General features: G+C 42.5%; 1 protein-coding gene across 2 annotated transcripts in view; it reads left to right on the top strand.

The window, feature by feature from the left end:
• The window catches only part of FAM167A (family with sequence similarity 167 member A), a 54148-nt gene extending 48565 nt beyond the window's left edge, over positions 1 to 5583 (top strand). For both annotated transcript variants that reach the window (XM_027840246.1, XM_027840245.1), the window contains one exon: positions 3763 to 5583. In XM_027840246.1, coding sequence (XP_027696047.1) covers positions 3763 to 4026 — 264 coding nt within the window. In that variant the 3' untranslated portion in view covers positions 4027 to 5583. The remainder of the gene's footprint in view (positions 1 to 3762) is intronic.
• Positions 5584 to 13367: the final 7784 nt, after the last annotated feature.

The raw sequence follows: 13367 nt of genomic DNA, 5'->3' as shown, positions 1-13367 counted from the left end.
TAAATATCCATCCAACTTCCTCCAAAGACAAAGCTGGCCATGACCTTGATCCTGACCATCATCCAAAAAGGCACCATTTCCATATTCATGAACTCTGAAATTCTCTTATCTGATCACAATCTGTATTTCCACCTCTCTCTCTTTCTGCCTTGCAGTCCCAAACCCTTTTCTTCTTCTTCTTCTTCTTTTTTTTGGCTAGGCAATGAGGTTAAGTGACTTGCCCAGAGTCACACAGCTAGTAAGTGTCATATGTCTGAGGCTGGATTTGAACTCAGGTCCTCCTGAATCCAGGGCTGGTGCTCTATCCACTGCCCCACCTAGCTGCTCCCCCAAACCCTGTTCTTCATTCACACCATGACCTTCAATCCCTCAGTTCTCTCCCAGGCCATCACCCCTACATCAGCTACACTGTCCTCTCTTCCTCATCTTGACCTCTTGATGAGCCAGTTCAACTCCACTCTGTCCTCTTCTTGAATTCCTTGCCCCCTTATCTTACCACTGATCTAGCCCTGCCAAGTTTCAACTTTGGATTACTCCCACTATCCACAGCCTTCACTCCTACATACTGCTGGACAAGGTTGGAGAAGACCATGAAATATGCTGACTAGATCCACTGCAAAGGCCCAACAACGGGGCCCTAACTATGGCAAGGCAATCATTTTACACCTCCCTAAGTAACCCACTTGAGGCTGCTAGGTGGAACAGTGGATGGAGAGCTGGGCCAGGTGTCAGGAAAACTCATCTTCCTGAGTTCAGATCAAGCCCTCAATTAGATTGTAAGCTCCTCGAGGGCAGGGACTGTGTTTACTTTCTTTGTATCTTCAGTGTTTAACACAATGCCTAGCACACAGTAAGCATTTAATAACTGCTTGTTGACTTGGGAAGACAGCAAAGTCCCATACGCTTAGGACAACCATAAGGAGCTAAACTACCTATTCCCCCTAACACCATAAGATTTTAAAATTCTTTCGTCAAGTCAATTACAGTAATTAAAGGTTTAGCTGGAGAACAAGTCACACCCCTAAGAACCAAGTAAATGCTATTATCTCTCCTCTGAAAAAAATCTGTCATACCAAGATGGGATGTGCCTTTGCTCAGGCCACTTTTGCTCAGGCCACCCTGGGAGTGAGCAATTAGGAAAGCAGCGCATTCCATATTTCCCATAATGGACCAAGAATGGGGTGAAAAAATAATTTGGAAAGTTAATAATCACCAGGTAGCATTCCTTGGGAACAAGCCTAGTCCCAAGGGTAAGGCTTAAAACAGGCAAATTCTGGCAAGAACTCAGGTTCTTTATCCTGGCCAGGAGAAAAAAATAGAAGCCATGTATAACAGAAAACATCCTATAATTAGTCTACTCAGTCCAAGTCAGTCCAATCCAAACACTGCTTTAGTAAATACTTACTGTACAAGTCATTAGCATTTCTGGGTTTTTGGTTTCCCCATCTGTAAAATGAAACCTCTAACGTTCCTTCTAGCTCTGACCAGTTATGGTGCATTGCTATTAACTATCAGTGTGAGCCTGGGCAAATGTCTTTCTTTGATCTGTCTGTGAAATGGACAGAATAGAGATTGGGCTAAAATCACTCTGTCCTCCTAAAGATTGCATTGTTTTTAAGAATGTAAGTTTTCTTAAGGTAAGGCAGATATCTCCAAAACCCAAGGGACAGTGGGAGCAGGAAAACATGCTTTAGCTTTCTTGATGGCTTGAGTTTCTGCCTGGCATCCCAAGATGCTTTGTTCAAATCCATTTGGCTCCAGCACCAGGAAGGTTCACCATTAACAAAGGGTGTACTACATAGCTTAGCCATGACTTCACAAAATCAGCAAAACAGTTGCTCTCTGCAAGTTGAGGCAGAGTAAACAGCAAGGAGGAAGAACTCAGGAAATCTGGGGGGACAGGCAGCAAGCCCAGGTAGTGAGAGAACCTGTTTTGCCCCAAGGTCACAGCTCTAGAAGGTCTAAAGCACACCAAAGCTCAAGCATTTCTGAGGAGAGTCTGATATCCAGAATGTACAAGAGGGGAGACACAAGTCTTCAAGGCTTGACTCGTTCCCTGAGAGATGAATGTTTAAAAAATGAGGTAATACGTGCACAGCATTTTGCAAACATCAGCTGAGAGAGGGAGTGGGGCATAATGGAATGAGAAGCTGGAATCTGAAGACCTCAGTATAAATCTTGAATTGGCTACTTGCTACCTGTGTGACCTTGGAAAAGTCACTTAACTGACATGAGTTTCAGTTTCCTCATTTGTAAAATGGAGGAGTTGAACTAGATGACCTCTGAGGTCCCTTCTACCTTTAAATTCTATTACTTGATCCTATAATCCTTTCTTCTCTAAATAACAGCTTATCTTTACAGAACTCTTAAGGTTTGAAAATTGTTCTACATACATGATCTCATTCAATCCTTACAACATTCCTATGAAGAAGATGGTGTCATTACCCCCATTTTCCAGATAAGGCAACTGAGACTTAGAGGTTAAATGACTTGCCCACGGTCACACAGCTCGTAAGCATCAGAGGCAGGATTTGAATCTAAGTTTTCCTAGTTCTGGGGGCAACAGAAAATCCTGCCTCTGATGCTTACTAGCTGTGTGACCCTGGGCAAGTCACTTGCTTGCCTCAATTTCCTCATCTGTAAAATGAGTTGAAGAAGGAAATGGCAAACCATTGCAGTATCTTTGCCAAGAAAACACCAAATGGGGTCATGAAGAGTCAGACACGACTGAAATGAATGAACAGCTTTCCTGGTTCCACTACACACCGTGTTGTCTCTTTATCCATGACTATGAACTGGAAGAACTTTAGAGTAGCTCATTTTTTCCAACTCCCTGCCAGAGAGAAGTGCCTTATCCAAGGTCATGTGACCAGTTAGCGACAAAGTATGGACTAGAAATGGATATTGACCAGTAACATATCGTAAAGAAAGAGCACCAGAACAGGAGTTAGAAGGTCTGGGTTTAAGTCCTTATGCTGACAAAAATTAGCAGTGTGACCCAGGGCAAGTCACTTAGTTTCTGAGCTTCAGTTTCTTCATCTGGAAAACAGGAATCACAATACTTTTTTTTGCCTTTCTGACAGGGCCACTGACAGCTAATTGTTGCAGTGGATAGAGCTCTGGGGCCTGGAATCAGGAAGACCCGAGCTCAAATCTGGCCTCAGACATTTCCTAGCTGTGTGACTCTGAGCAAGTCATTTTACCTCTGTCTACCTCAGTTTCCTCAACTGTAAAATGAGGATAATAACAGTATTTACCTCCCAGTGTTGTTGTGAGGATCAAATATGATAATAATTGTAAAGTATTTAGCATAGTGCCTGGCACATAATAAGCACTATATAAATGTTAGATGCTATTATGATTATTATTAAATGAGGTAATGGAGGTTCCCAAACAAGTGCTTCCTAAATGAACAGCATTTTTACTAAAAATTGTTCCCCTTTCTCATGTGGGGAATACTGAGCAAATAAGGATGTTCTATGAGATCAGGTATCATGTGATTGGCAGAAAAGGGTTTAGGACCCATCTCCCCCAATTTCCCTGGATGCGTCCAGTATCTGTCTCCATTGCTAAGGCGGGGTCTCTGCCGCTGTATCTGTCTTTGACCACGTGTCCATTTTCAGCATGGTATCTCTGTGTCTTTGTCCCTGGGGTAAATGAGTTTGTGCACTTACAGCCCCTAACTTTATTAAGTCTCCTGCTAGACAGGATAAAGGCAGCCTCTTGCTTACTGCAAACTCTGTGCTAATTTTTGGCCCCCAGGCAGAGATGCGGTTGCAGGATCAGCAGTTGGCCCGGCAGCTGATGCGCCTCCGCAGCGACATCAACAAGCTGAAGATCGAGCAGACCTGCCACCTTCACCGGAGGATGCTCAATGACGCCACCTACGAGCTGGAGGAACGGGACGAGCTGTCTGACCTCTTCTGCGACTCCCCCTTGGCCTCCTCCTTCAGCCTCTCCACCCCACTGAAGGTCATTGGAGTGACCAAGATGAACATCAACACCCGCAGGTTCTCCCTCTGCTGAAGGAGGAGGAGATGTGGAGATCACCAAAGGGCTGGTGGCAGTAAAGGGTTGGCAAGGGAGGGACACAAGCTCAGATGCTTGTCAGTGGCAGGGCAAGGCCCAGGTGAGGTGGAGAGGTGCCCAAGCAGGGCCGACCTTCCTGAGGAGCTACCAGGTCCTGCCCAACGACTGGGTTGTGCCGGGGTGACTCAGGTCCACCAGAAATGAGGATCTAGCGCTCTCAAGGAGATGTTAATGGGGTCATGGAAGCCTTCAGGGCTTCTTATCCACTTAATATCTGACTAATCCTTCTATAAAACTGTTTTACTAGTGATAGTGCTGTAAGAGATTGGTTCCTTCCAACCTCTTACTCTAGCCTCCCCTCCATTCCATGCCCATGTGCCTGTGAACACAAATCACTGGTGCTATGACCAGGGCTCCCAAAGGGAGGAAAAAGTCTCCCTGCCCCAGGCACTGTGGCCCTACCCTTGTCCCGGAAGGATCTCCATGGGCATCAGATATCATGTACCCCCAAAAGTATAGGGAGGTGATCCTTGTGCTTGGTGTACCCATCTCAGTGTCAATGTCCCCTCAGTGTTGACCAGGAAGTACTCTCCATGTATTCGATTCAAATCAATTCAATAAGCATTTATTAAGAACCTATTATGCTTGAAGTACTGTGCTAGGCACAGTGGATACAAAGAGAAAAAAATAATAATAATGTCTTCCCTCAAGGAGCCTGCGTTCTTCTGAGTAAGTGGCAGGGCTCCACCATTTGTACAGTTAGGCAGCAGATACACTTTTACACAGGCCCTCCTGGAAAGAGAGCCCCTAAAACCAACAGCCAGGATCATATGTTCCTGGGTGCTGGCATTACAATCCAAGAGTCAGATCATTTTGGCAAGACTAGGTACAACTGTTGCCAGTTTTTGACTCGGGCTCTTGGGAGGCAGTTGGAAGAGACTGCCATTTGTGCCAGGTAGTCTGATGGGCCTTCTCCAGTGTTACAAGTTAGGGACAGATCCTGAACCTAGATTTTGCTCTCCTTGAGCAGAAAATACCCATGAGAACCTCCAAAGAGGCCCTGTACTTCTGCTTCTGTTTCTCTATCTCCCCTCATGCCCAAGGGATTGCCATGTAGACCACAATAGATTGAACTCAATTTTCCTCCTAAGGGTACCTCCAGGCTCACCTGATGAGTGCTAGAAAATGCCTCTTTATTGAGCTTGGTAGTACCACCTCCCTAACCTTATTTCCATTTTTACTGCCTTCCCACAAAGACAATCAAAATCAGCTATCACCAAGCTTCTCTGTACATCCAACCAGTTTCCCCATTATGATTGAATTAAAGAGTTATTTACAATAGCAGGTAACTGAATGATTCTATCCAAAGGGAGGAACTGGTTGATGTAATAGAACATCGGTCCTAGAAGAAATGCTTTCTCTTTTCATAGGGCCATATTCACTGAGACTATGAGGGCCAGTATCTGAGAGAACTCAGACTTAACAAATCTGAAAAAAATCAATGTAATATTATATGTCAAAATATCCCCAAGTCAGCAATAGTTGAATTACAAAAGCATTAATTTCAGAACTAGAAAAAACCAATGATCTCACTTCATCCAGCTCCCTTATTTTGAAGGCTCTGTGCATACAATGACTTGTTCAAAGTCATAAAGCTACTTAGTAATGTGTGAGTTTAGCCATTAATATACAGGTTATATTTCTCTAGATTCAACTTCCAAGAGTAACTCCTAACTTTTACTTTAAATGCGGTCTCCTTACACTGCCTGTGCATTCCAACTCACATAATTTCCCAGTCTACCTCCCCACTGTATACTCCTCTCTTTTGAGTTTGAAATGTTTTGGCCAACCCCAGGTGGTGTCTGGACAGAGGAGAGCACATGGATTGACATTACCACTCTTTAAGCACAACATCCCATTGCTCTTTTTTTTTTTTTTTTTTAAAGCTCCATGGGAATTGGTCAACACACTTTTAAGGGTTTTTATTCTATTTCCTGTTTAAAGTCATTTTCTCCCAATTCATAGCACAACTCCAACAAAGACAAAAAACACCCATACCTTGCAGATAAGAGCCTAGGCTATAAAAATTGTCCTTTATGTGAAAATGTGAGCATAAGCAATTAATTCATTGGAATATATAAGTAAGGGAAAGAGCAAAGAAAAGAAGCATGAAGGTTTTGGGGGGGAAATCAATGACTCATAGCTGGTAAACAATAACTTGAACTGCTTTCAGACTTTTCTAGGGGGCCAAAGGACTTGGTTATTTCAGTCACCTGAAGCAGGTGGCAGAAGGACAAGACAGTGTTCTAAGATAAACTTACCCAGAGCTTTGGAAGTTTGTAGCCCAAGTATAGCCTTGGTGAGGAAGGTCTAAGAACAAGGGCAGGTCCTGGACTCCTGCTCTAACTGCATTTTGTAGAAGCTGGAGACTAGCTTAATAATGACTCCAATGCTTACCTAAAAACACCAGTGGACTCTAAAGAGGCATTCCTGAGCTTCTTGGAGAAAAAGGCCTTTAATGCAATGGGGAAGTACAGTATTAGTGTGAACAGAAATCTAGTTTATTATGGGATAAAGAAGATACTGTCTTCTCCCATGTATACAGAGACATATACAAATGGTGTCGCACATACAGAAACTAGACACCCAGGCACTCACAAATGTACTCACATGCCTCAAACATATGTTCAGCCAGCACAATTTTAGACCTATCTGATGGGAACTGACCAATTTGAATTACACTCCCATTTTTAGCCCAAGTAAATAATCTGAGTCATGATCAATCCAATAGATAATGCAAAAATCAGCCCTTAAGATAGATGGAAAAAATATGGTTTGACCTATTAATTGACTCAATACATTCGCTTATATAACTCATAGTTATTGAGTACATGGAACTGTCCTAGGCATAGAGAGGGCTACACTGGTAAATATAATATGGATTACCCCATCACCACCACCACTACCACCACCACCAAGAGTTTATGGTCTAGTAGGAGAGACAAGTATACAAATACCTACAATCAAGGGATAAGTGCATAGAAGAGACTGGTATAAAGCACAGTGGGACTTCAGAGAAGGTAGACAGTTTCTGACATGTGACTGCAGGCATCTTAATAGTCTCCATTTTCCTGGAGTGATTCATTTAAAATGGTGGGGCATTCCTATCACTTTTCCTGTCTCAGTCATAGTTTTGTGTTGAGAGAGTTCCTTTGTGGATTGGTCCTGCCTTAGGCAAATGGTTACACAGATAAGCTCCATCTCCTTTCCCCTCCCCACTCTCCACAACACAAATTTAATTGTTCTAGGTAGGCCTTAACCCTCAGCCAGTGGAGTCACCAGATTTATAAAGGGTAGTTATCTGGCCCAATGTTTGTATTTTGTCTCCTGCTTGCATTGCTTTCTTAATCTGTTCATCAGTTCCTGTGCCAAGTATCCCTTAGGTGTGACTTTCAGCAGACATACTGTTGTGTCTAAGTAACATTGTCTAATGACTTCATACCTATAGTAGCCAATCATAGTGGCCTGGAGACCCTGAGATATCCTGACAAAGGTCTTCTCCAGTTTTGGATCTCCTCCAATGTATCTCCTAGCAATACCAAGTGCTATTACATAGTTGACAGACAATTTCTAATTTTATTTTTTATGATTATTTGTTTCTATATTACTGTTAGAAAAAGCAAAATAAAAAAATAAAAGGTGTACATTTTAGAAGACAAGGTGGGTGATTTCAGTGTGTCCCTAGTATCACCACAGACATACTTACCATCTTCTCCCTTCCCCTTGGTATTGTGTTCCTTCCAAAGAGAGCTACATGGATGGTAAAGTTCAGAAGCTACAGGACTGACGTAAGTGGACTCAGGCCATGTAGCTAGGAGCCTCTGGATACCTATTTCGCACAAACCCAGCACTCCTCTAAGTAGACATCCTATTTGTTTTCTGTCCTCAAATTCATGGCAGTTTGGGTCCTGGAAATATGGAACTATAAGAACAGAAATAAGAGCCTGAAGTCCACCAAACCAATGACTGATCTAAGGAGGGAGAAATCCAGGTTTTCAGCATACGGTCAAGTAGAGTAAACTGGACCAAAGGGTCTAAGATTGACTTTGTGGTCAGAGGACCTGGGTTCAAATGTTACCTCTGAGGCTTACTCCCTGTGTGAACTTGGACAAGCTGCTTTTAGGGTCGTAGATTTAGAGCTGAAAGGGACCTTCCAGGCCTTTGGGTCCAACAACCTCATTTTACAGATGAGGAAACAGAGGCTGTGTAGGATGATACAACTATCACTAAAATAGGATTTGAATTCATCTTCCTGGTTTTAAGCCCTGCACTCTTTATCTACTATATACCCTAGCAGCATTAACCTCTCTGGGCATTAGTTAACTCATCTTTTAGATGGATGAGTTGGACTAGATGACCTTTGAGGTCCCTTCCAGTTCTAAATCTATGGAAAATGTTATATGGAAGACGCAAAGGTAATTGAAACTGAAATCAACAAATGTTTATTTATCTATTAAGCTCTTATGTGCCCAGCACTGTGCTAAATAAATAACAAAAAACAATAATGGCTCCTACCCATATGAGGTTTGCATTCTACTGGGGACGACATCACGTACATCAGAAAGGTAAGTATATAACATGGATAGAGAACATGGGAAGTAACTGAGGAGAGGGCAGGAGCAGCTGGGGGTACTGGGAATGGCCTCTGAAAGCTCTTAGCCGGTCATCACCATCTTTGGAGAGTCCAGGCCAGTTCATATGTCTCTGTCTCTCCTTTAGCTGACTGGGCTTTGCTGCCTACTCAGGGTCTGACCACAAGGACCCCCAAGCACTGAAATGTTCTGAAAACACAGCTGGCCTTCGGTTCCCATGGCTCCTTTAATAGGAAGGAGAGAAGAAACAAAACTGTCAAGCTGATTCTTCTTTAACACAATAGCACTCTGAGTTGACTAGCTTGTTTTTTTTTTTTTTACAAAATAAAATATCTAAGGGAACTGAATACTGATTTTCCTGAACCGCTTTAATCAAAATAGTTTGATCTGCTAGTAAGCCTGTCAATATAACCTTTCTGGTCTTGAGGAAGGAGGTCAGAGCACTGTTTCCACACAGTCCCCCACAATTTCCCTTGGCTTCTTATCAAGAACAGAAGTGCTGTTACTCTCCTAATTTCCTGCCTCAAAGCCACAAAGTCTGTACTCTTGGTGGGCTCCAAGAGGAAGGTTAGAGTGGGTGGGTTGGTGGAGAGAGATGATTGTGTTAGGCTGAAGCCAAGATCAGCCAGAACAAACAAGGCTATCATCATAATCAGCCCAATGGAGGAAGACCTGGCTAGACCAATGCACAGATTCAGACCCATTTATTTTTAAAGACCCCGTATGCTTGGCTCAAAGCAAACAGAATACTGCTAGGAGTGGAGACAGCTAGGCGGCTCCAAAGGAAGTTGTTTCATGAACAAAAACCCCTCCAGCTTTTGATGGGTTTGGGAAGTCTTCATATGTGAGAATGAGAAGTTGTTGAATATCCCTTCCCCTCCCATACAAGTAGGGGCATGTGGCTGGGCAGCCTAGAGGTTCTTTGTAGGATAGTCTTACAAGGCTGATTCAACAAGTGGGCTTTCTATGTGCTCGGGAACTTTTTCAAAATAAAATGTTTTAACTGTGCCTTTTCCCAGTCTGAATAATCATAGCTAGCATTTATATAGTGCTTTACATATGTTCTCTTATTTGGTGCTCACCAAAATCCTAGGAGGTAGGTGCTATTATTACCCACATTTTACAGATGAGAAAACTGAGGCTGAGAGAGAAGTTAAGTGACTCAGACACAACTAGTTAGTGTCTGAAACAGAATTTGAACTAAAGTCTTCCTGATTCCAAGCCCAGCATATGAAGAAGGAAAGTGAGTTGCCCAAGATCATCTGGAGTCATGAGTAGAAGGCAAAGGAAGAAAATAGAAAGGGAGGAGCAGGGCAAAGAAGGAGGAAGAAAGAGAGAAAGATTAAGGAAAGCCAAAAAGAGAGGACGAAAATAAAAGAAGGGCGAGGAGAGTGGTGCCGAGGCAGAGAACAAGGCAAAGATTTTTTTTTCCTCCCTTTCCTTGTCTTTATAATAACTCCCCTGTTAATTCTGCATGACAAGCTGGAGAAAGAACACTTTCTGACTTTGAATCAGATGGCAGAAGCCACCCAGATCAGGAGCATCTCTAGGATGCACTGAGGAACAGCAAGGCTGCTCCACTTTTTACTCATGGAGGTAGAAACAGAGGTCACTTAAACCCTGTCATTCTCCTACCTTTTGACTGAAGAAAATTGCAGCTAGCACAGAATCTCAGAGTTGGAAAAGATTCAGAGGCCATCTAATCTTATCTTAACCTTTGACACTTATGAGTTAGGCGACCAAGGGAAAATAATTTAACTTCTCCAAGCCTCAGTTTCCTCTTCTGGAAAATAGGAAAAATAATACAACTAAGTATATTAATAACAGTGGCTAAGTAGTACACTGGATGGAGTGAAGGATGTGGAGTCAGAAAGACCTGGGTTCAAATCTAGCCTCAGACACATACTAGTTCTATGACTCTGGGCAAGTCACTTAACCTCTGTGTGTCAGTTTCCTCAGCTGCAAAAAGGGGGTAGTAGTACCTACCTCCCAAAGTTGTTGTAAGGATAAAATGAGATAATATTTGTAAAATGCTTTGCAAACCTTCAAACTGTATAAATGCTAGTTGTTATTATTACTATTATCATTATTATTATTATGTACAGTCCCTATTTCACAGAGATGTGAATAAGGTCATTCATGTCAACTACTTTGTAAGCCTTACAGTACTATACAAGCACAAACTATTGTATTAATTGTTCTTTCCATTGATTCTTGTGTGACTCCGTCTCTTACCCTTTCACCATCATCCTCTGCCTTTTTGAGACATGCTTGGGAGAGGCCAGAGAAACTGGAGAAAGAGCATTTAGGATTTTACTGTACCTGCGCCAAGTCCCAGAAGCCCAGCTGACCTTTGATTCTGAAAATTCCTCTGAAACCTACTTTAGTTTGCTACCAGATAGGGAAGGAGTAGTAATACTTATCTAGTTCAAGATAATAACAGCTGATGTTTGTCTAGTCAGTCCACACAGGTTCCCAAAATGGGTGATATTGCCCCCGGGGGGTGCTGGAATGATCCAGGGGGGTGGTAGTAGCTTGAAATGACACAAATTTAAAACAAACAAACAAAAAAAAACTGTTAAAGGGTTAAGGAAAGTAGATTTTCAGGGAGGTGCTGAGAAATTTTTTTTTAAAGGAGGCTGTAGGCCAAATAAGTTTGGGAACCTCTGGCTAGAGCTTTGAAAGTATTTTCCAGATATCCTTTAATTTCATAGCAACATCCTGCAAACCATTCACAAAAGGATATTTGGAACCTGCTACCTCCCTGTCTCCCAAACTCAGCTTTCTTCCTCCTTGTCCTACTTCCCCTTCCTTCTCCCTTCTTTCTTCTCCCCTCCACTCCTGTTTCTTCTCTCCCTCTTCTCCTTCCACATTTCCTCCTCCTTCTCCTTCTTCTTCTCCTTCTTCTTCTTCTCCTTCTTCTTCTTCTTCTTCTTCTTCTTCTTCTTCTTCTTCTTCTTCTTTTTCTTCTTCTCCTCTTTCTCTCTCTCCTGTCTTTCCTGCATCTTTCCTCTTCTTCCCTTTTTCTCCCTCCTTTATCCCCATTCTGAGGATCTTCTCCTCCCAGTTTGATTTTTTTTTTGAGGAGGCAAACTAGGCCATCGTTTGCTTCATTTCTTACCTAGCCTTAAATCAGAAAAACTGAAACCTGGGAAAATCCTTAGCTTCAAAAAGCCAAGGTCTCCCACTGCTTCTGGGGTCATCTCCAGTTGTCCTGACCTGTGTCTTGCCATTGGACTCAGATGACCCTGGAGGAGAGAGTGACTAATGACTTCGTACAGCCCTGCCTCACAATTCACTGCAAGTCAAGACATCACCCTCCTGAATGTCATTGGTCCTCTTCAAGAATGAAAGACAAACAACAATCTGTGAGTAGTAGCAGCTGCCTCACTGGGAACTCAACTGGCCAGTTTCATTTGGGCAATGCGCCTTCCTTGTTTCCTTGTTTCTTTGTGTCCTTCCTTCCTTTATTCCTCTCCCTCAGTCCACATGGGGAATCATACTTTTACATGTGGGTACTCTGTCCAAAGGAATACAAATTTTGATCACTGAAACCTCACAAGATATCTAGGGTTTTGGGGAGTAGTTTTTTTCTCTTTCCTACTTATTTAGTCTATCATTTTTTAAAAACTGGGAAAATTAGCTCATCCCACATAGTTTCATTTATGATTTCTTTTTCTTTTTTTTTTTAAAGGAGGCAATTGGGGTTAAGTAACTTGCCTCAAGTCACATAGCTAGTGAGTTTTTAATGTGTCCAAGGCAAGATTTGAACTCAGATCCTTCTGACTCCAGAGCCAGTGCTCTATCCACTGTGCCACCTAGCTGTCCCCTTGTTTAGGATTTCTTGAAATAGAGCCCTGGAAAGCCAGGCTTTGATAAAGCATATTGGTATTCAAATGGAGCTACTTGAACATGCCTTAAACCCAAATCACTCTGGCTCTCACTGACTGGTCAATAATACATCCCAACCCAAGCCTCTCTTGGTCATTGTTTGGGTTTTGATGGCTCAGTGTTAGTGTAAATAGCAATTGCTTCTGTTCTGGCCACAAACCCTAAGGGTCTTCTCCTCCCAGTTTGATACATACATACATACATACATACATACATATATACATATATATATATATATATATTTTAGAGTAAGCAAACTGGGTCATCTTCTGTCTCATTTCTTGCCTAGCCTTAAGTCACTGAGTGGGTGTTGCCTTAGAAAAACTGAAACCTGGAAAAGACCTTAGCTTAAAAAGGCCAAGGTCTTCCCACTGCATTTGGGGCCATCACCAGTTGTCCTAACCTATGTCTTGCCACTGGACTCAGATGACTCTGGAGGAGAGAGTGAGGCAGATGACTTTGCATAGCCCTGCCTCACTTAAATCCAATTCACTTTCAAGCCAAGACATCACCCTCTGTATGTCACTGGTCCTCTTGAAGAGGACAAACAACAACAACAGAAGGACTCTTCCTTCAAGGGGGTCAACTATAAAAGGATCACCTGTGTTGATAATGACCCCTTCCTGTTCTTTATTCCTGAGCCCTTGCAGAATGTGAGCCCTGAACTTTGTACTCACAGATAATTTTTTTAAAAAATTAATGTAACCACCACGTAATTCAGGCTTAGAGATTAGATAGATAGATAGATAGATAGATAGATAGATAGATAGATAGATAGATAGATAGATAGATAGA

The sequence above is a fragment of the Vombatus ursinus genome, unplaced genomic scaffold (genome assembly GCF_900497805.2).
Source record: "Vombatus ursinus unplaced genomic scaffold, bare-nosed wombat genome assembly UNPS02014841.1, whole genome shotgun sequence".
NCBI lineage: Eukaryota > Metazoa > Chordata > Mammalia > Diprotodontia > Vombatidae > Vombatus > Vombatus ursinus.
Note: the sequence above shows the minus strand (reverse complement) of the source record. Positions and strands in the feature narration are given on the sequence as shown.